At 28.8% G+C, this 21,650-nt stretch overlaps 3 protein-coding genes across 3 annotated transcripts; all 3 read left to right on the top strand.

The window, feature by feature from the left end:
• Positions 1-1,031: 1,031 nt before the first annotated feature.
• Positions 1,032-6,832, top strand: LOC106777440 (annexin D5-like). The gene is made up of 6 exons (XM_014665022.1): positions 1,032-1,107; positions 1,325-1,470; positions 1,748-1,966; positions 2,091-2,306; positions 3,128-3,217; positions 6,629-6,832. Exons 1-6 carry the CDS (start codon positions 1,032-1,034, stop codon positions 6,830-6,832), a joined length of 951 nt encoding a protein of 316 aa, XP_014520508.1.
• Positions 6,833-12,557: 5,725 nt separating this feature from the next.
• Positions 12,558-13,498, top strand: LOC106777481 (olee1-like protein). The gene is made up of 2 exons (XM_014665058.2): positions 12,558-12,808; positions 13,080-13,498. The coding sequence occupies exons 1-2, from the start codon at positions 12,649-12,651 to the stop codon at positions 13,406-13,408; spliced, it is 489 nt and encodes a 162-aa protein (XP_014520544.1). The 5' UTR covers positions 12,558-12,648; the 3' UTR covers positions 13,409-13,498.
• A 5,603-nt stretch (positions 13,499-19,101) lies between these two features.
• On the top strand, positions 19,102-20,986 carry LOC106776832 (GDSL esterase/lipase At2g03980-like). Its single transcript, XM_014664297.1, has 5 exons — positions 19,102-19,357; positions 19,501-19,625; positions 20,034-20,279; positions 20,446-20,698; positions 20,802-20,986. Exons 1-5 carry the CDS (start codon positions 19,102-19,104, stop codon positions 20,984-20,986), a joined length of 1,065 nt encoding a protein of 354 aa, XP_014519783.1.
• Positions 20,987-21,650: the final 664 nt, after the last annotated feature.

A 21,650-nucleotide genomic window follows, 5' to 3' on the forward strand; every position in this document is an offset into this window, starting at 1 on the left:
TAAAAATTAGAAATATCATATGTTTTTATCTAATATTTTTAGTGTGGACTTGTGGACAAAAAGCAAGGTGGTTTTGATGGTTCTCCTGGTTTAGAAAAGACTTCTTTTGTTACTGAGAAAATGAACATTCACATGTAAAAAGACTCTCTCATGCTTAAGTCATTAAAAAGGTTAAAATATTTGTATAAATCGTGTATTCATGTTTATGATAGAGTAAGTATTCTTCAAAAAAATACTAATTATATTTATAGAATCAACATAGGTCATTCACCTATATCTCTATTAAATAATAATTAATATATTAAAATTACTAAGATTTAGTTATAATACATAGATATAGTTCCAATAAGCATAGATTTGGATTGTTCCATAACGAGTAGGCTTAAAAAATCTTTTCAAGTCCATTTTTTAATATATTTATTGGCCGAGTAGTAATATAAGTCCATTAATCTCAAGAGTTTAGTTTCCTGTATAAAGTCATATCATACATTTATTCAGGCTTGAGTCTACTGTAGTTTGCATATGGATTGGTCATTTGACCGAATTCATTAGTTGGTAATTTGGTCATGTTTTATAATATGATAGATGATTACATAAACCAAATTGAAAAAATAAACATAGTTTTTATTTTCTTTCATTATAACTTTATATGAAGTTCAATAATTTTTTGTAAAGTTGATTCACTATATTAACTTTCCATAATTTTGGAATCACTGAATCACTTGTTATATTTATACAATAATCAAAATAAAAGGATATACGTAACTCTAGAGCAACATACATCTCGTAGCCATTGCTTTACTTTACTATATTTGTGGATTGAGGCATATTTTGAGACCTAAATTTTAGATGATGAAAAAAGCACCAATATTAGTAATTTTTTGCATTTGAGTTTGGCCAGAAGTGTTAGCTAAGTTTCTTGTGCATGTTTCATTCAAAACGCCATAAGCAAAAAAACAAAACAAAACAACTTATCGATTCAATAACATACAATCTGTTTGACAGAGATATAGAAGAAGAGAAGACTGACAATGTCAACTTTGAGCATACCTCCAGTGATACCATCACCTCGAGAAGATGCTGTCAAGCTGCATAAAGCTTTCAAAGGTTCTTATTTGATGAACACACAACTCACAAAGAAACAGATTTTATCTTTTGAATTTTTTGTGTTTCTCTTCATCATGCCATGTTAAAGTACTTTTTTCATATTGAATATGGTGAAACAGTCCTATTTTCATCTAATGTTTGTGCAGAAAAAGTATTAAAAATAATTTATGTAAACCAGAGAGACAATACCAAAAATCACCATTTTTATTGTATGCAGGTCTTGGTTGTGACACCTCTAAAGTTATCAACATCTTAGCTCATAGAAATGGAGAACAACGAAGTCTAATTCAACAAGAATATGAAACCACCTTCTCTGAACTACTTTCCAAACGTTTATCAAAAGAACTTCATGGCCATCTCAAGGTACTAAGACAAATGTCACTTTATAGTATATATATAGGATCAATCCTTACTTTACATGATAATGAATTAGATTTTAATTTACCTTGTAATGTTTACCACTCTCAAATGAGAAAAGTGTTAAAAATCTCATATCGACTAGAGATAAGTGAGGTGCAAACCTCATCTTACAAGCTGATTTTGTAGGGTTAAATTAGGTTTAAAAACCATCTTCGTACTAGAGTTAGGTTGGAGTCTGTATAATTTTAAATAGTCTGATTTTGATTCTAAATGGTTTCAGAAAGCAATGTCACTTTGGCTGCATGATCCTCCAACAAGGGATGCTAAGATAGTGAGAAAAGCCTTAAGACCAGGAGTTTCTGATAATCAAGCTTTAACAGAAAGTATATGTTCTCGTACTCCATCACAACTTAGACGATTAAAAGAAGTTTATCAGTCAAATTATCATTCCTCTCTTGAGACAGATATTGAAATCCAACTCAGTGGTGATCATAAAAAGGTGTTCTAACTATGGAAGACTTTGTTTTGCATAAGTTAATTTTTGTGACTAATATATAAGATTCTTACAAAATATTTGAGGAGATAATTAATTGTGACATGTTAATGTTGATACTTGAATATAGTTGTTGCTTGCATATGTAACTACACCACGTTATGAAGGCCCAGAGTTGGACCCTGTAATTGTAGAAGAAGACGCAAAACTACTGTATAAAGCTGGGGAGAAAAAGATAGGAACTGATGAGGAGATGTTCATAAAGATTTTCAGTGAGAAAAGTAGCACACATTTGGCTGCTGTTAACTCAGCTTACATAGCTTCACACGGACACTCACTAGAAAAGGTAAAAATACAGAAAAATATATCTTTAACGATTTTTTTTTTTTATAACTTTTTTACAACTGTTTATGTGACAGTTTATGATCGATCAGTTTCCAATATGCGAACCACAAACATAGTGATACATAATTTGTTGTAAAAAAATTGTTAAAATATTATGGTCCAAAAATATATGTTTATGTCTCTAATCACTTATTTTCTTTTGGACCATAATATTTTAACAACGTCATTTTATTAGTTCATGTATTTGAATTAGACCGATCACAAGTTGTGATATAAGCAATTGTAAAAAAAAGTTATTAAAAAATAAATTATGAAAGATATATTTTCCTTTTCTTTCACACTTTTATCAAATAATTTTAAATTCTTGAACTGAGCACTTATAAATTCCGAATTAAACTTTTTTTATCAGGACTCGATCCACTTTCATTGTTCATTGAAAACAAATTTGTGATTTTTATTTTGATACCATTAATTGGATTGGATGTTTAGATTAAAAACTATAACTAATAGTCAAACAAAACTCTTTCTATTTAAAAATATATTTATTTAAACGTCATAATTTGATTCTCACTTAATTATGTTATGATACAATTGATGTCATCAATAAATAAATAAACCAGTTTTAACTTACTCAAATCACTTGAAAGATAAAATATTTTTTTTTCTTATTTTAAAAGTCAAAGAGACTATACATAGGAAAATATATTAGAGAAATTTTATCAAACATATATAGGAAAATCTTGAACATGATTTAACTTTTTTTTTTCTTTTTTTTGTTGTTGTTAGATTGTGAACATTAAATTCATCATGTTTTTCATGCAGGCAATAAAGAAAGAAACATCTGGCTCTTTTCGATATGGCCTCTTGACCATACTGCGTTGTGCTACTGATCCTGCTCTATACTTTGCTAAGGTATTATTTGTTTTCCCACATGAATTTTGAATTTGGTTTCTTATCTACTTAATCAAGTTTTACTTTTTATTTGTAAAAATTTTATGCATTTTTTTTTATAAATATTTCTTGGTAAAACTACCTATAAAATTTTACCATTGATAAATATCATAAAGTCTTTTTTCTCTTTCTATTCCATTTTTTTTCTTTCTTTCTTCCAAATTTGGCTCCTACCATTACTAGTGCAGAAACGCTATTTAACGTCAGTTAATTTGGGCTTTTAACGTCACTTTCACAACCGACATCTATACGAGTGACGTCTACGAGACGTCGCAATTCCTTCAAACCGACGTCTATATACACGTCTGCTTATACTCACACCGATGTCTAATTACTCTATATAGACGTCCACCTATGCTTAAACCGACGTCAACATGAATATATAGAAGTTGTAAATGACACTAACCGACGTCTATGTTCCTTATAGACGTCGGACCATGCACTAACCAACGTCTAACAAAGGCGTTGTGTTTTAGTGCAGTTTTGATCCAGACTTTCGATAGCATAATGCAACACTCTCCTCTCGCTAGTTTCCCCACAAAAAAAGCTTGCGTCTTTTGAATCTTCTATGACATTTCAACCCAAAACCGAACCTGGGTCCATGACTACTTCCCATTATTCAACCGCAAAAGAAAAAAATTACGGTGAGACGAGAACTAGACAAAGACCCAAGTTCCATTTTAGGTCAAGAAGTCATAGAAAACTCAAAAGATTGTCACTCTTCTTGTGAGGAAACCAGCAAAGGGAGAATGTTACACTATGTTAGCCAAAGAAAGGATCAAAACTGCACTAAAACACAACACAAAGAAAGCTAAATTTTAATCAGTTGAACGACAAGATAATCGATAAAAAACTAAAGAAAGTTTAAACGGTAAAGCATAAAAAAAAAACCACACACCTGGGATGCAGAAGAGAAAAAGGAGAGGACGAAGACAACGACGTTATGAGAAACCACAATGCAATGCCGCAAGAGATAAAAAGTAGAGGTGCGCAAGCAAGTAAAAGAAGACGAGAAGCAGAGAAAAAGGAGAAGAGATGAAGACACGATCAGAAACTGAACGGCGATAAGAGTCTGCGGTCTATTTAAAATGAAATGGGACGTCGGTTGCTCCAGAAACCGACGTCTATAGACATCAGTGTTTCAGGGGATTCGACGTCTATTCTACGTCAAAGAAGCTGAAAAGATTGATGTTTGATTTCCTGTCAGGGTAGCTCATGTTGGTGCCCCTCCCAACCGACGTCTAAATTGAAGAAATTTTGTCTTCCCGCCTTCCAGACAGGCCTTAGATGTCGTCGTTGGACTATGTGACGTCTAAGCGCCTGGGAATTAGGTGAACAACATTAATTGTAGCCCAGTCGACGTCGGGTTTTCAGGGAATCCGACGTCTGTGCGACGTCTAAAGCTGAACCGGTTGACGTTTGATTTCCTATCAGTGACTTGAACGTCGGTGCCTTTTCCTAGCCGACGTTGAATAGACTGTCTTATCACATACCTCAGGCAATTGGACGTCGGATAGTTGGCAGGTGCAACGTCTATGATGTCATAGACGTCACCTAACAGCGAAACTGACGTCTAGTTTTCCAATATATTTACGATAATGCCACCGTGCAGTAATAGACGTCGGTTTTTCACGGAACCGACGTCTAATGGGTGACGTTAAACAACGTTTTTACACTAATTCATAGATAAGATGTCATTGCACCACCAGAATCTTTGCACCTTCTCTTCACCTTCTCTTTCTTCTCCTTCTCTTTCTCCTTTTACCCATTCTTTTCATTCTCTTCTTTTTCATATTTATCTCCTTTTAATATATAAAAAAACATCATTTGACTTAGTGAGAATTTTGTCATTTATTTTATCGACAAATTTATTAAGAAAAATATCTATTAATAATAAGAATCATAAGTTATTGACAAAATTGATTGATAGATACGTTATCAATAAAAACATCTATTCATAATACAAATTTCAATTTATCAACATATTTTATCATCGATGAATTAATTATCAACAAAAATATCTATTCAATAATTTAAATTCTAAAATTTATGAATATGATATGTCACTAAATTTATATTTACTAACAAATTTATTTTAGTCAGTAAAAATTCTTATAATGTATGTGACTAGTCGTTTCAATCAGTTGTTATAACTTAATTGATTAAATTATAAACTATTTTTATAATATCAGAGGTTTTCCTAATGAACCTAATATTCCACCAACATATTTGACCTATATAGTTTTGGTAAAATTTTTATAATACTGTTTTTTTTATTATTTTGGAATCACAAGCAATAAATATTTAATTTCTTATTTGTTCAATTTTTTTACACTACACATTTGTTTTAAATTTTAATAAAACATTGATTTGTTCAAAATTATGAATGCAAATCAACCAAACCACCTAATTAAAACTAACTAGATATACATTTTTGTCTAAAAACCAACATATTTATATAAATCTTCGTGTATTATTTTCAATTTATAAATCAATTTAACAACTATATGAAAAACAAAATCTTTTAAAATGTAATGGTATTTTTAAAATTATTTGCACAGTTATAAGATTCAATTCTAAAATGACTGAAGTTTGTAGTTGTGTAAATAATTCTAAAAATGACTTCACATTTTTTAAAATCTTTATTTTGAATATCAAAATATAGACCTCAATTATAAGTTAAACTGAAGATTATTTTTCTCTCGCTATATGAGTATAAGCTTTGGTTATGTGAAGGTACTAAAGCTTATATCCACGCAACCAAGTATAGGCTTTGGTTTAATCTCAATCAAAGTCTATACCAATCTGCATAGAATAAATTTATGAATTTTTACAACTTGTGAAAGGTTCTATTGCATATTGCGCTGCATTCTTCTCCTCCATTGTTGCAATTTTGTGTTTTTCTCTATTATAACCTGCATTGAGGTTTGTTTCTGTTTTCGTTTATCTTCCTTCTCATTTCTCGTTTATTTCTTTCTTTCGTTCTTGTTTTTCTCTTTTTTCTTCCAACATTATTTTTCTTCTCGTTTTGGTGTTGATGCATTTTGGTGATAATTGTCATCTTTTTATGTTGCGATGTAACAACATTGCCTATTTACAAATTAACTTTAATTTTTAGAAAAAACTCATTCCATTTTTTCTTTTAAATTTTTTATGGATACATGTTTCCAAACATTCCCCATAAAAATTGTCTATATTCTATACTCACCTTACTCCTCCTTAGTTGTTCATTAATGCACTATACAACTTAACAAGCCATACTATCCTTTATGTATACATATCTTCTAAGGTTACATTTTTCTTAATTCTAAGTTAAATTAATCTATACCCTCAAAATAATGTTAATTAACCTATGAGTTTTTTTTTTGGTAGATCTTGCGCAAGTCAATGAAGGGTGTGGGAACTCAAGATAGTAGACTAATAAGGGTAGTTGTGACAAGGACAGAGGTAGACATGTACTATATAAAAATAGCATATTATAAGAAATATGGAAAACCATTAACTCATGCTGTTCGTTCTGACACATCAGGCCATTACAAAGAATTTCTCTTGAGTCTTATAGGTTCTGATTATTAGTAACATTGTTGTTTTTCACATCAAATCAGATTAAACAGTCTAGGAACTATTATGTGAGCAGAAATTATTAAAAAGTGATTTGCTTTGTTCTAGTTTTAACATATGATAGAGCTATGGTGATTGTATTCATGCTACATTTTTATTTTCTGTATATTATTTCAATCATAAATTTTACATTTCACTTCTTTGATAATGAGTTTACTTCTCTTAGTTACTCTTCAACAACATAACAACATATGGTAAATTATAAAACTTTATTTGAAACTTAAAGTTATATTACAATTTTTTGTATTGACACCAAGGAAATAATAAAAGAAAACGAATTGAAATCATATTATAGTTATAATAGTTACAATTTCACGTTGAATTGATAATGTTATAGTACATTGAGTACCTAGTTTTTTTTTTTCATAAAACTTATAGATTTTAAATATGTAGGATAACACAATATGATTTATCATTTCAATTAACTTGGCCAAATTTTCTTTTTATAAAATAGAAGTGCATTTGTTTATCGTTTTTGTTCAACTTTTTTTTTTCAGGTATGATGCAATTATATATTGATGAATTTATGAACAAAAGCATATTTTTTTAGCCTCGATCCAAAAACAAAAAAATAAAAATAAAAATTGTACAATAATTGATATATATAAAAAGATGGGATGATATTAATTTAACTTGAGATTTTATTGAGCCAGGTAAAGAGATAGGATCAAAAGCAATTGATAAAAGTAAAGATATTAATTGAAGTATACTAAAAGAAGTCTCTTATAATCAAATGAATCATGTGAAATATGAATAGATTCACAAGAAACCAGTCAATTGTATGATATCACAAACCGATGCGTGCATGCAAACAACTTTATTATTTACCCAAAAATTTCCAATAAGTTCTCAATTTCTTAAAGGTTTCATTGATTAGGAGTACTAAATAATAAATTCGAAATTATGACTCAATCTAAAATTGTGAACAAAATCAAATATCAATTAAAATAATTTGTTCACTCCCCCATTTTATCATCAGAATTAAATCCAAATGGGACGAACAACGAATATTGGAGTTCATTGATTAAAGAAAAATAAAATATTTTCTTGTTCATTGATTACAAGAGGTTCATCATTTATATTAATTTTATTAGTATTTTTAACTGCAAATCCAATAAACTATATAGCATCATCACTCACTAACATAGTTTCATGAATTTTACGCATTTCCCTTTGTAAAATTCGAAAAATAAAACAATCTATGAGGAAATCGATTGGTTTATTATGGTTTGATTTGAGAGTGTGTGTATGATAAATAATTTGCCACATTATCTTGCTAAAGTTTCAGTAGAAGAATGTATAATAGTTGTAAATATAATATATGAAAAAGTTATATTGATATAGTTTTGTAGAGTTGAACACTTTCAGACTCAACCAGTTCACAAAATTGTAACACTAACAAATATGTTAAGATTGAACACTCTCAAACTTTCCAAACAAATAACACACAATTATTTATCGTATGTGTTATTTGTTATATAGTGTCATAATTCACACCCTCATGGTGTTACATTAATAAAACATATATCACAAACAAAAATAATACCAGTAAATAAGAAATTACTTTAATAAGAGTAACAAAGCTAACAATCTAAGTCACAATAGTCAACCTTACACATTTTATATCTTTATATATATATATAAAACCATTAATTGATGTTGATTTATTATTAAGTTAAATTGATTCCTCAAGCAAACTAGGATGTTATCAAAATTGGACCACTAACATAAGCTAAAAAAATAAAGACACAAAATATCCAAACGTAAAAGAAAGTGAAATATTGAAACAATAGTGGCTTGTAGAACTGAAGGTTTTGCTTGTGGAGCCCTCATGGAGTGTTAGTTCGTTATTATATGTTGGAGGCGTTTTTGTCTAACATTTGTTGAGGCATAGATATGATTTCTTCTTCAAGGTTTTATACTTTTTGAAATTGCTTACATAATCAAGATCACAGAAAATTATTTTTCTTTAATTTTTTTTTAAATGTATATGGATACAAAAATATACATTTTCTTAAATCCTTAATAATATGTGTGATACTCCTTTGTCTCAATTACCTTCTCCTCATATAAAAGGAATTATGGTCTTTGTGTAAATTTATGTAGAAGTTTATTTTATTGGTTTGAAGGATTGCAAAAATCATTTTTACAAACGTATTTTGTTAACAAAAAGAATAAATCATTTAGACATTTAGATCTTTGTAAAAAAACTTGTTGTGACTTGGAAATATTTAAGTCAATGGAAGACACTGCTCTTTGGTAAAGAGTTCAATTAATTTGCTTTTTCTTCATTAGAAGACATGTGTAAGGTGTTGGTTGTTCGAACTTGGAATTTATCTCCTTGCATTTTTCATGTTTTTAATATTTTTTTCCCAACTTCTATGAAACTTGCAAAAATTCAATGTTGGATTCATATTCATAACCTTCTTTTAGAGTATTGGCAGTCAAAAACGTTTTTTTTCAATAACACATGAAATTGATACACCTTTATTTTTATATGATTTTACTAAAAATAACTATCGAGGTTTCTTTGTACATGTCTTGATTGATGTTGATTTATTTTTTTGACTCCTAATAAAATTTGGGTGGAAAGGCTAAGTTTTGTGTTTATTGTTGATGTGGAGTATGATAAATTGCTTTTGTTTTATTCAAAATCTTATTTTGTAAGGAGAAAATAGTAGGGGAAAAATTATAGCATTATCATCAGAAGGTGGTCCGTAACCAAGATGAGACTAAAGACTCTTTAGCTTAAGTGGTAGAGCTAGTGGTGGAGCCTATGGTGGAACTTATGGTGAAGCCTATGGTTAGTGCCGTCAAAATGGGTTAAAACCCGTGAGCCAACCCAGCTCACCACGGGCTTGAGTCGGGTTGGGTTGGAAAAAAATGAGAAAATTTTGATTCGAGCCAATTTTGACCCGGCTCACTAAGAACCCGACTCACACAGGTTGAACCAGAGGTGGGTCGGGTTGGCTCACCAACCCACCTATTTTTTTTAATTAAATTAATTATTCAAATCCTATTTTTTTATTGAAATCAAATTAATTATTCAAAATGCACAACCTTTTTTTAGGCTATTTTTACAATATTTAAACATCCTATATATACAATAATTTTACAATATTTAAACATCTTATATATACAATATTTTTACAATATTTAAACATCCTATATATACAATANTTTTACAATATTTAAACATCCTATATATACAATATTTTTACAATACTTTTAATAATTAATAACACGGAAAAATATATACAATATTTTTACAATCACTCGGCCACTTCATCAAACATTTTTCATTGTTTAATATACACAATCGTAGCAATATAAAATCATATAAAATATCCTATATACAAAACATCATTATGTAACTAAGATTTTTCAGTTTTTTATATTAATTATTTCAAAATAAACACATGTTACTTATGATAACTACGATTCTTTAATTTTTTTTATATTAATAAATACAAAATAAACACATGCTACTTAATAATTTAGATTCTTCAGTTTTTTAGTTTCTTTTATATCAATTGGTTCAATTATTACTGTTTCAATTTGATCCATCAAAGTAACATGTTATAAAAATCTCATAAGAAGAGGATGAAAAAAAGTTAAGAGAGCCAATGAGCTAACCCGTTTAACCCACCAATCCGTGGTGGGCCGGGTTACTTGTTTTGACAGACCTATGGTGGAACCCGTAGTGGAGCTTGTAGCAAAGTTTGTGGTGGTGATGGAACCTGTTACTCAGTCATAGTCTAAGCTAGTCGTGGATAGTCATGATAATAGTTGGATCTTGTCTTGTTAAGAATCTAGATTGTTGTGTGCAGGTGAAATCTGATTTCCTTGACTGATATGCCTTCTTTGGAGAATGTAACTCCCCTTATGAATAGTTTGCAGGGTTTATGACAATTATATTCTAATACTTTGACATCATAGTAGTTTAACAATTATTCTTAATCTTTTGACATCTAAAAGAAGCTCTCTTTTTTAGAGAAATTAAAAATAGTTTTTAAGTGGGTTAATTAATGCGATGAGAGAGAAAATTCTAATACTAAAGAGGATAATAAATCAATTCAAATTACAAGGAAACTTGATAAGAGTAAGTAAAAAAAAAATTAATACTAAATCTTCCAAAGAAAAATCTCTAAAAGTTAAAGGTATTTTTTGGAATATGGAAAGATTGATTAATGATAATTTTTTAATATGCTGAGTAATTTTCCATTTTCCTAGTATATGAAGTTCAAAGTATGAAATTATTTTCCTAATAAGAAATATATGTTTATATATTTCTTAATTATAATTTTCTAGTTACACATTGTTGCCCCTTGAATAAGGCTTTATCCACTTTGTCTTAATTGAAATGCTACATATTGTACTATTACTCTTTATTATTGATGGTTGATATGAAGTGTTACATTTTAATTTATCTGTTTTTCCTTCTGATCATTTGACACAATACATTTTCCATTTTCTATCTTTAAATTCAGATGTCATAAAAATCATGTTTAGTTCTAAAGATGGAAAATAACATAAGTACCGTACAAAATGAAAGGAAGTAAAAAACATTGGGATAAACACGTAAAATGAAATGTACCTAACATTGAAAAAATATGAAGAAAAAAATGAAACCTAAGTTATTTTTGTTTTGTTTTTGTGTATTTATGTTATAATTAAAACATATGAGATGAACTTGTTTTTATCAAAATTATACAACTAAATAGTTAAAACTAAACTATCAAGAGTATATTATATTGAAAGTAAACTCTATATAGGTCTAACAAATAGATCCTAGTTGTTTATCTCTTTATAAACTTGACTCAATTCTTTTGTACCTATTCTTGGTGACATATTTGATTCACCCACCTTTAACCTTTTTAATTATATGTATACAATTATATGTATACAATCACAAGTAAAAATAATATTGTCACATCCTCTATAATCAAATATTGTACATTTGTTTGTTTGGATTCAGGCTCAAAACTATGTTTACGATTTGTTCATAAATTAAAGATAAGTGTCATTCTTTAGTTTAGAAAAAATTAGACTATACTAAATATATGCCAACAAGTATCATTTAAATTATTTATAGATAAGGTTATAGGTACTCAATTGGATAGAAAAGTACTTGGTGATTTTGTTGATTGGTTAATGCAAGATGGGTAGAGTTTTCTTATTTTATATTGTTAATTAATTAATGTTAAATTAGTTTAATAACAGAAAAATTTGTCAATAATTAAAATCTACAATTTGAAATTTGTCACTTTTTATTGATAATTTAAATTTATTGATAATTTATTTTTATTAATAATTTTAATAATTTTTGTAGCTATACTTATTCTTAGATATAAGTAATACTTTTCGTAATGAGTTTATATTATTGATGTGAAGAACTTTGGATAAGTTTGATGAGTAAATATAATGATAGTATTTATTATTCGTTACAATTATCTCAATCCTATTTAATTATTTTGCCTATGATAGTGTTCTAATAAAAAACATAATGTCTACACTATTTTTATAGTGGTTTACTTGAATTAGGAGATAAAGACTTCCAAATTAAGGTTGAATTAGTTAGCAAATTTCAAGGAAAATTCATTTTGAAATGGTTTTTTGATCGTCCAAAATAAGGTGATGAAACAATGACCACACAAACACAATATAATCTCATTCATTGTCTTATAAAAGGATCCCATAGCACCCCTATTCTCTCATTCCAAGGGAAACAACATCAATAACCCATAAAATAAAAAAATCCATTAATCACCATGGCAAGGTCATTTGGTGTTGTTTTCCTCTTTGTCTCAGTCTTGTGTTTCTCCTCTGCATTGGCTCGCAAAACACCTGAAAAATTCTTCGTTGAAGGCAAGATTTATTGTGATCCTTGCCACTTTGCATTCGAGTCTAGACTCAGCTTCCCCTTGTCAGGTAAATTTCCTTAATCATGCATTTACAGAGTTATACATGTTACAATTTATGATGATCACGTTATCATAAGGCATTGAGGAAGAATAAGGAATAGTTGAACTCTTGGGTGTATCGAGGAGAAGATTTATCGAGAAGACACTATACCAAATTAAATCTGAGTCCAATCATATAAGAGAATGACACTATTTTTTACTCAAAACCTGTGGGCTAACGAAACTTTCATCTTTGTATACTGTTCTACTTTTCTCATTTCTATCTGCTGTGTTTATAGGTGTGAATGTGACTCTGGAATGCATCAACGAACAAAATAACACAGTGACTTATACAAAGGAAGGAAGAACTGATGCAAATGGATTGTACAGCATTCCTGTCCATGGTGATCATCAGGATGAGATCTGTGTGGTGGTTGCAGACTCACCAAATGAGGGAGAATGCAAAGAGGTAATGCCAAACAAGTCCGATAGGATCATCCTCACCAACAACATGGGTGCTGCCTCTAGGGCACGCTACGTCAACCCCCTTGGTTTCATGACACAGACAATTGATTCTCAATGCAACGTCGTTGTTCATGAATTAGGACTCGACAACCTTGATGACTAAGTGGAATACAAATGTTGATCATTAAACTCCACCCAAAAGATCAAATTTATCATTGGATCAATTGTCTTGTATCATTATAATTAACCATTATCCATCATGTTTTCATATCTACATTATTTACATATCTACACCACATTTCATTATATTTTTAAAGAATCTATACCTATTTCTTTAATAATGTATTAATTTAATTGATTTATGAAGGTTTTATTTACATGATTTAATTTAAAAATTAAATTTAATAATATAAGAAGGGAAAATATATAACACATCTTCCAAATGAACGAACAGAGCAAGAGCAACAAATTACGATGTCATAGGTTGTTGTGTGTGGCTGAGGGGGAGTATGGAGACGAGAGAGAAACAAATTGATAAGTGAGGAAGGTGGATTAGGGTTAGGCAAGAGTTTCTGATTTGTTTTTGTTTTTTTTTTCAATTGGGGCAACAATAGGGATGACAGAGAAAATGTTGGAGTGAGAGAGATGAAAGAGAAAGAGTTGAGAGAAATGAGGGAGGTGAGTAAGGGTTTGGGGTTTTTTTTTTTTTAGTTTTGAGAATGAAAATTATTTAAATGTCCTTGACCTTAAAACTTAGAATCTATGATAAATGAGGGTATTATTGTCTACTATAATCTGGTACACATTGTTAAAACGTACCAACTAAAAAACAAGCGTACGCGTGTTAACAAACCCCGTATATATATATATATATATATATATATATATATATATATATATATATATATATATATATATGAAGAAAACATTGTTTAGTCTCCCAGTTTAGAATTTGATTTCCAATTGTGAGTGGGTGTAGAGGCTGGCCGGAAAACTAAGAAAATCGAATTTCGAACTGGTTGTCTTTATTTATTTTTTTACCTTTTGATTTTAAAAATAATAGAAGAAAAAAAGTTGTTAAAGAACATACATTTTTAATAAAAAAAATTGGTTTGGAAAGAAATTTGAAAGTAAGAGATTTAATTTGAAAAATAAGCCTATAGGATATAATTATTTAGACAAGTCAAAAATTGGATAAAGATTTTATATAAACTCGTATATTTTAAGGAAATTTTAAATATAAAAAATATGTAAATAACAATAATTATATTAACAAAAAATAAAATAAAGAATTGTAAGAAATTTTAATTTAAAAAAAGAAATGTATGTAATATATTAATTTAGAGAAATAAATATGTCAAGAAATAATCATTTACAAGCAGAGAAATTTTAAGAAAAATTAAATTAAAATGTCCGTATGTAAAGGAGAACTGATTGTAAACAAGAAAAAGTAAAAGAATTGTAAAATGTGAGGGAAGCTTTTATATAATTGGAATTATTAAGCTGTGAATAATGAATATCTTAAATAAAATATTGGCAATTGAAAAAAATATTTTAAATTATTATGAAAAGGTGAGAAAAAAATTTATAGAAATAAATTTTATAATCTATTATCTTTTATTGCTAAAATTTATGCTTATAAATAAAACTGATCTTTATGAATGTAAATAAATTTGAAATTTTTATGATAAGTAAATGGGAAATTTGTTTAGAATATTTTATTATCAAATGATATATATATATATATATATATATATGATAAATGGGAAAGTGTTTTGGAGTAGGTGTGGTCATTTTTCGGCAACAAAATATGTATAGTCATGGAAATGAATATGATAAACACCTAATTTTTTTTTTCTATTGATTTGTGTTCAATTGCCATAGACTATATTCATGAACTACTTTTTTCTATACACAACTAGGTTGTGTTTAATTGCCATTAATCATTAATTGCCAGTGTTGTTTAGCTAAATTATTTTTTTCGTATATAAAATGTTAAATTCTAACATTTTGATACACACTAATATAATAATAACAAAGAGAACAAAAGTAAGTTACAAGATAACTTTTTTAATCTTGTGCACTGTTTGATGTACACTGAATAAAACAACCATAGTTTCAAATCTATCTTTTCAATATTGATTATTATCTTAATTAGAAATTGATACTATTATACTTTATGAAATATATATATATATATATATATATATATATATCATAAAATTAGTGACTAAAATGAGCTAGTATTATGGAGAACACAATATTATAATTAAGAAAATGTTACATAGTAAAATGATCCCAAATGAAAGAAAATAAGATAAATAATAGTTTAAAAGGTGATACTTAAGTTTGTCTAATTTTGGTACAATCTTATTAAGATATAATGAACTCTTTATTATAGCAGAAAAATTGACTATTTTTTTGTAATATAAATTTTTATCTACAATATTTAAGACATGTTAGGCATTGGCTGAATAGCTCATGAAAGGATTTCTTTTGTGTAACCAAATTGTTTGAAATATATTATGCTAGATGTAGAATTGATAAGAAAATGTAATTAAAGGAAATATTATTATGAAGTACACAGGAAAACATTAGAGGGGAGTTGAATAGTGTTTTCAAAATAGTTTCGCAATGCAACATCTAATGACTTGTGGTCCAAGTATGCATTGACATAATATGCATGGACGTTGGACTTACAAAGCAACAAGTAAGAATCCTTTCAGACAATGATATAGAAAATTTAACAATAGTTTCAAAAGAAGAAAACAATAAGACACAATGTTTATACTAGTTCACTCAAACTTGAGCTACATCTAGTTCTTCCTTAAGAACTCTTAAGGGATTTTATTAATCTTATCAAGATTACAAAAGTTTAACCCACTCCTAGTTAAGTATTCTTACATCACTATTGGTTCTAAGTTTAACACACTCCTGGTTGAGTATTCTTACACCACTCATGGTTTCGAGTATAACCCACTCTTGGTTGAGTATTTTAGCCACTCTTGGCACCCCTAGTCTGAGTTTAGTCTCTTCAGGATCCATCCTTAGACAACTGTCTAGACCGAGTTTACCCATTCCTTGTTGAGTATTATAGCTACTTCTAGAACCCCAAGTATTATCAACCATTCTTGATCTTCTAATCTAACCTAACTGGTATACAAATTTAGCTCAAAGTTACAAACACACTTGATGCTTGTTTACAAATACAGATTGAATAAACTCTCAAAGAGAGTATTACAACAATATGAATCAATCTCTGACCTCATGAATTTATACTTTTAAGTTGAAGAGTATTAGATGAATGAGCTCATGAATTGCTTTTTCTCCCATTTTCTTCTGTTTTCTGTTTTTCTCTTTTCTCTTCTTCTTTTTCATCTTTTTTCTCTTCCTTTCACTTTGGAAGCATCAGACATTATAGGCTTGAAGATAAGATGAGGAACTAGATTGAATGATAATTTTCTCTTCATGTCTTATCTGGTTTGAGCTTGCTTTCATCATATCTTGTTGGACTGAAGAGTATCAGACGATATAGGCTTTGAGATGAGGTAGAGAGGATGAATGATGATTTTTCTTGAGCATACTCTCTCTCTCTCTCTCTCTCTCTCTCTCTCTCTCTCTCTCTCTCTCTCTCTCTCTCTCTCTCCCTTTCTCTTTCTCTTTCTCTTCTTTTATTTTCTTCCTCTATATTTATGCTTACTACATTTTTCTTAAGAGCGACAACTCTATTCTCTTTAATTATCTTCCTTATATAGGCGCTTTCGAAAGATAATCGTTGGATGCTAAGTTATTTCTCAAAAGAGGATGCAACCTTTAGGTGAGAGGTTATACTTTTGTCTTTTCATTAGAGGTATAGTGCTTTATCAGAGTTTACATTAAAGAGTGACTTGTAAGGCTCTGTCAAAGAAAAGGTCTTCAAGAGATTTATTCTAGAATGTTTTTTGCCTCTCTCAAAGTCTTTATCTAGCGTGTGCATATGTTCTAATTAATCCTATGTGTATTCCTATTCTACACATATAACACAGACAAGGTATGCAAGCAAAATAATACATTACAGTACATGCATTAAATGTTTTGAATATGTATAGTCATTAACTTATATTGCTTTTTCAAAACATCTTGTCATATGTCTTGTCAGTAATAAATGCATTGTTCAAGTATATCATTCAAGAAGGGTTAACACTTTTGATAACAGAGAACATATGGCATTGGAATCTTATGAAAAGCTATTTTGGATGTATATTTTAACGTGTTTTTCATTAGACGATATTCTTATGGATACTTTCGCTTACAACACTGTTTTTGATGTAAGACATTAAGCTTCAATGTTGTACTGGATAGACCAAGCGGTAGAAGAACTATCTTGAAAAGACACCACCGGTCGTCTTGCGATGGACGGTCGGTCATACTTCTCGGCTTAGGATAAGATTAAGGTAAGATGTGATTTAGACCATTGGGCCAGGATTGGGCTGTGATTAAGATTCCGCTAATCGTAAGCCCATGGTAAAAGCTATAAATACAGGTCAGAGGTAGGAGGTAGGTGATTCACATTTACTGCACATTTATTACTGCCCTAGAGTTACTGAGCATACTGTGCACTGACTTGAGCGTAGGAGAACCTTTAGCAGGTACCCAACCGGACGATATTATGAGGAAGAGTGATCTGAAGGTGGAACTGGACGACTTAGAAGCAAATTGTGTAGGTGTTGGAGGTAGTTCGACCCCACAATCGAAACAAATGTTATTGCGATTCTCAATAAGAGGTATTTTAATTTGAGAGTTTGAGAGTGTATCCTATTGTTTTGCATATATTCCTAAGACGCCTCTTTCATGACTTATGTTTCTTTTCGTCTTTACATGAGTACAAATTCTTAAGTATGTTATCTCTTAGAGCTTTCATATAACCTTTTCTTATTGATCATATACTTCCTGTAAACAATGTGTTAGATGATATGGACTCCAGAGAAACATTGTTGTGCATGTTCTTATTTTGAGAAGACTATGTATTAGTATTTGGACTATTTGCGTGGGTTTTCGTATAAGGTCTTAGGTTTTCATTTGACTTGAACAAGTGCTTAAACGTTATAGGTAAAGTAGACGTTTCTCTTCCTGAAAGGATATTTCGTTTAATGTTTATTGCTAAACTTCAAAAAATGTTTTAGTCTCTCTAGACGATCTTGTATTAACATATTATAATGTCTATTGTAAATGTCACATAAGGATTTGAGTACCCCAAGTACTCAATTTATAATTATATAGCTTTCTTTGCTGATAAAAAAATATATAAAAAAGTTATATTTTTATAAATAAAAAAAAAGGTGCATAAGAAACAAAATTAGAAGAAAAATAAATTTAAGAAAATAATGGTTAATTACACGCATATTTTACTTTTATTATTCATTTTCTTAAAACTTAATTGTAAATATTAATTATTTATTAGAGTAAAGAATTTACCATAGAGAGATTTTAAAATAAAAAAATACCATAAAAATGCATAAAAATACCATAAGAGTTGTTCTATATTTAGCTACATTCTAATTAATAGGAGTTATATTTATAAAAAAGAAAAAATAAGAAATATAATTTCTAAAATTAATTAAGAAAAATGAAGAAGGATGGAGCTAAATATAGATATGAAAAAGGAAGAATAAAGAAGAATGAGTTAGCTTTTACCTAATTTGAAAATGAATAACAAAATTTCTATTTGGACACAAAACAGCAATTAGACAATGAAGCATGGTGAGAGATAACTACACATTTGAGTTATACTTTTCGTTATGAAACAATAATACTTACCACAAAAACCATTATTTAAGACATTATTTGCATTGCTCAATTACTCCAAAAGAAAACAAAATGGAAAAAAGCTTAAAAATTCTCTGGGTTATTTCCATGATGATAACCTATCAATTAGTATTCTTGGCCAATGCCTCACATTCTAGAAAGAGGATTGTGCCAGCTTTGTACGTTTTTGGTGATTCAACTGTAGACGCGGGAAACAACAACAATCTTAACACACTTGCTAAAGCAAATGCATTTCCTTATGGCATTGACTTCAATAACTGTTCCACAGGAAGATTTAGCAATGGAAAAACTTTTGCTGATTTTATTGGTAACTTTTTCACTTTTTTTCTCAAACATTGTTTCTCTTTGCTTGGTTGACGTTTAATGTTTCCTTGCAAACATAATATATATATATATATATATATATATATATATTACTAGTATTTTTATGCATTTGTTATCCTTTTGTAGCTATTAGATTGGGTTTACCAATGCCACCTCCATACTTGGGTGTGCCCAAATTTGAAAGACATCAAATAGTCACAGGAATTAACTATGCATCAGGCTCTTGTGGAATCTTGAATTCAACCAGATCAGTAAGATTCAAAATAAATAATTGTAGAATTTAATATACTTTCTTTTTCTCAAATTATTTTAAAATATTTCGTTTTTGCATTTTATGAAAGTCATATAAAATATCATTTTAACAAACAACACATAAAATTTATATTCTAATTTATTTTGGAACTCCATTTATCATATAAAAAGAAGTTATATAATAATTGAATCTGGAATTCCATTTATCATATAATAAATAGGTCAAATGTTCTTTGTCGAAAAGATGTCTTATACAACTTTTATAAAATACATTAACAAAACAAACATATATTCATAGAAAACAAAATATAATTTTTAAAAGAAACTTTGGGATTATGAAATTTGACCCACAAATAAAAATTTCTTATTTAATTTATTTCTCATCATATTTTTACTTTCTGATGAAGGGAGATTGTTTGTCTTTAGACAAACAAATTGAATACTTCACCTCAACTGTCACCAATGATCTTCCAAGAAGAATACATAGCAAAACAAAACTAAGGCATTACTTAGTCAATTCCATATATCTCTTATCAATTGGATCTAATGATTACATGTTGAATTATTTCAAGTACCCGAATGGAACCAATAACAATCTAAATCCAGAAAAATATGCAGATTACCTACTTGGGCAACTGGCTTCACATATTAAGGTAATCTTTGAATAAATGTTTTGAATTATATGTTGATTTCTCACATGTAGTAATTTTTAAATTTTATTATGTTACCTTTCGATTAAGTATTTTAAATATCATAAGTATTTAATTTTTTCCAAAGAATGTGAAAAATGTGTTTCCTTCATTCTTTCTTTTTTCCCAGAGAATTTATGATCTTGGAGCTCGAAAGTTTGTGATAAGTAGAATTGGTCAAATTGGATGCACACCAATATGTACTATAAGGACACCATATTTCCAAGAATGCAATGAAGATATAAATCAAAAGGTTAAACACTACTCAGACAAACTCACTACAAAGCTACAAGAACTGCAAACCCAACTCTCACATTCAATCTTCATTAATATGGATAATTACAATTTCTCCCAAAAAATAAGAAATTCCCCTGAAAACTTTGGTAAGCGTCTCCCATTAATCTCTTGAAAAATGAATTAAGAAATCGTGTGCTTTTTGTATTCTAGTATGATCATAACTTATACTTTTATTTATTACATTTTCAGGGTTCAAAAATATCTTTGACTCGTGTGTCCAAGGAAAGAAACCTTGTGCAAATCGAAATGAATATTATTTTTTTGACTTTGCTCACCCTACTGAAGTTACAAATAAAATATATGCAAACGAGTGCTTTAGTGGAACCCAATTATGTTTTCCTTATAATATTCAAAAATTGATTCATGCAAATTAAAATATTTGTACCACATTCTTAATAAAAATATATCATCAACAATTTTTGTTTGTTATTTGTTTTTCATTTTCTCTCTTTTATGTGTGATAAACAAGTTATACTTTAGTTAAATTGTTTTATGGAAAAAGATGTTTATGGGGATCAAAGATAAAGAATTTAAGTTTTAGGAGGATGATGAATGCATATATGTAAGGAGGACAAATTATGAAAATAATATTTTATACTAATTTTGTGTAAAGTCCATTTTGTTTATGTAAAATCATACCTAGTATGGTGGAAATATATTATTAGGAGATATTTTTTTCTTCAAAAGAGAATGTAGACTAAATTAGTAAGGTTTAAGTATTTGTGTGGAAGTTTGCAATGGATAGAACTCCAACTTTATAAAATTTGACACACAAGAATATAAATGAGATTCTATTATTAATATTCATATTAAGTTTTACGTGGAACACTTGATATATTTGTAGAAAAGAGGAAGGAAGGCAAAATGGAGGGCATGCATTCACACAAGGATAAGAAGTTGATTAATGAAGAATGGTCATATAAATAAAATAAAATGGAAGTAAAAGATTTAAATTATATTAATTTAATGTTTGGTTCATGTAATTTAAAAATTAACTTTGATGTAAAGATTTTAATGTGATGATTATTAGAATATAAA

Source organism: Vigna radiata, chromosome 11 (genome assembly GCF_000741045.1).
Source record: "Vigna radiata var. radiata cultivar VC1973A chromosome 11, Vradiata_ver6, whole genome shotgun sequence".
In the NCBI taxonomy this organism is placed as follows: domain Eukaryota; kingdom Viridiplantae; phylum Streptophyta; class Magnoliopsida; order Fabales; family Fabaceae; genus Vigna; species Vigna radiata.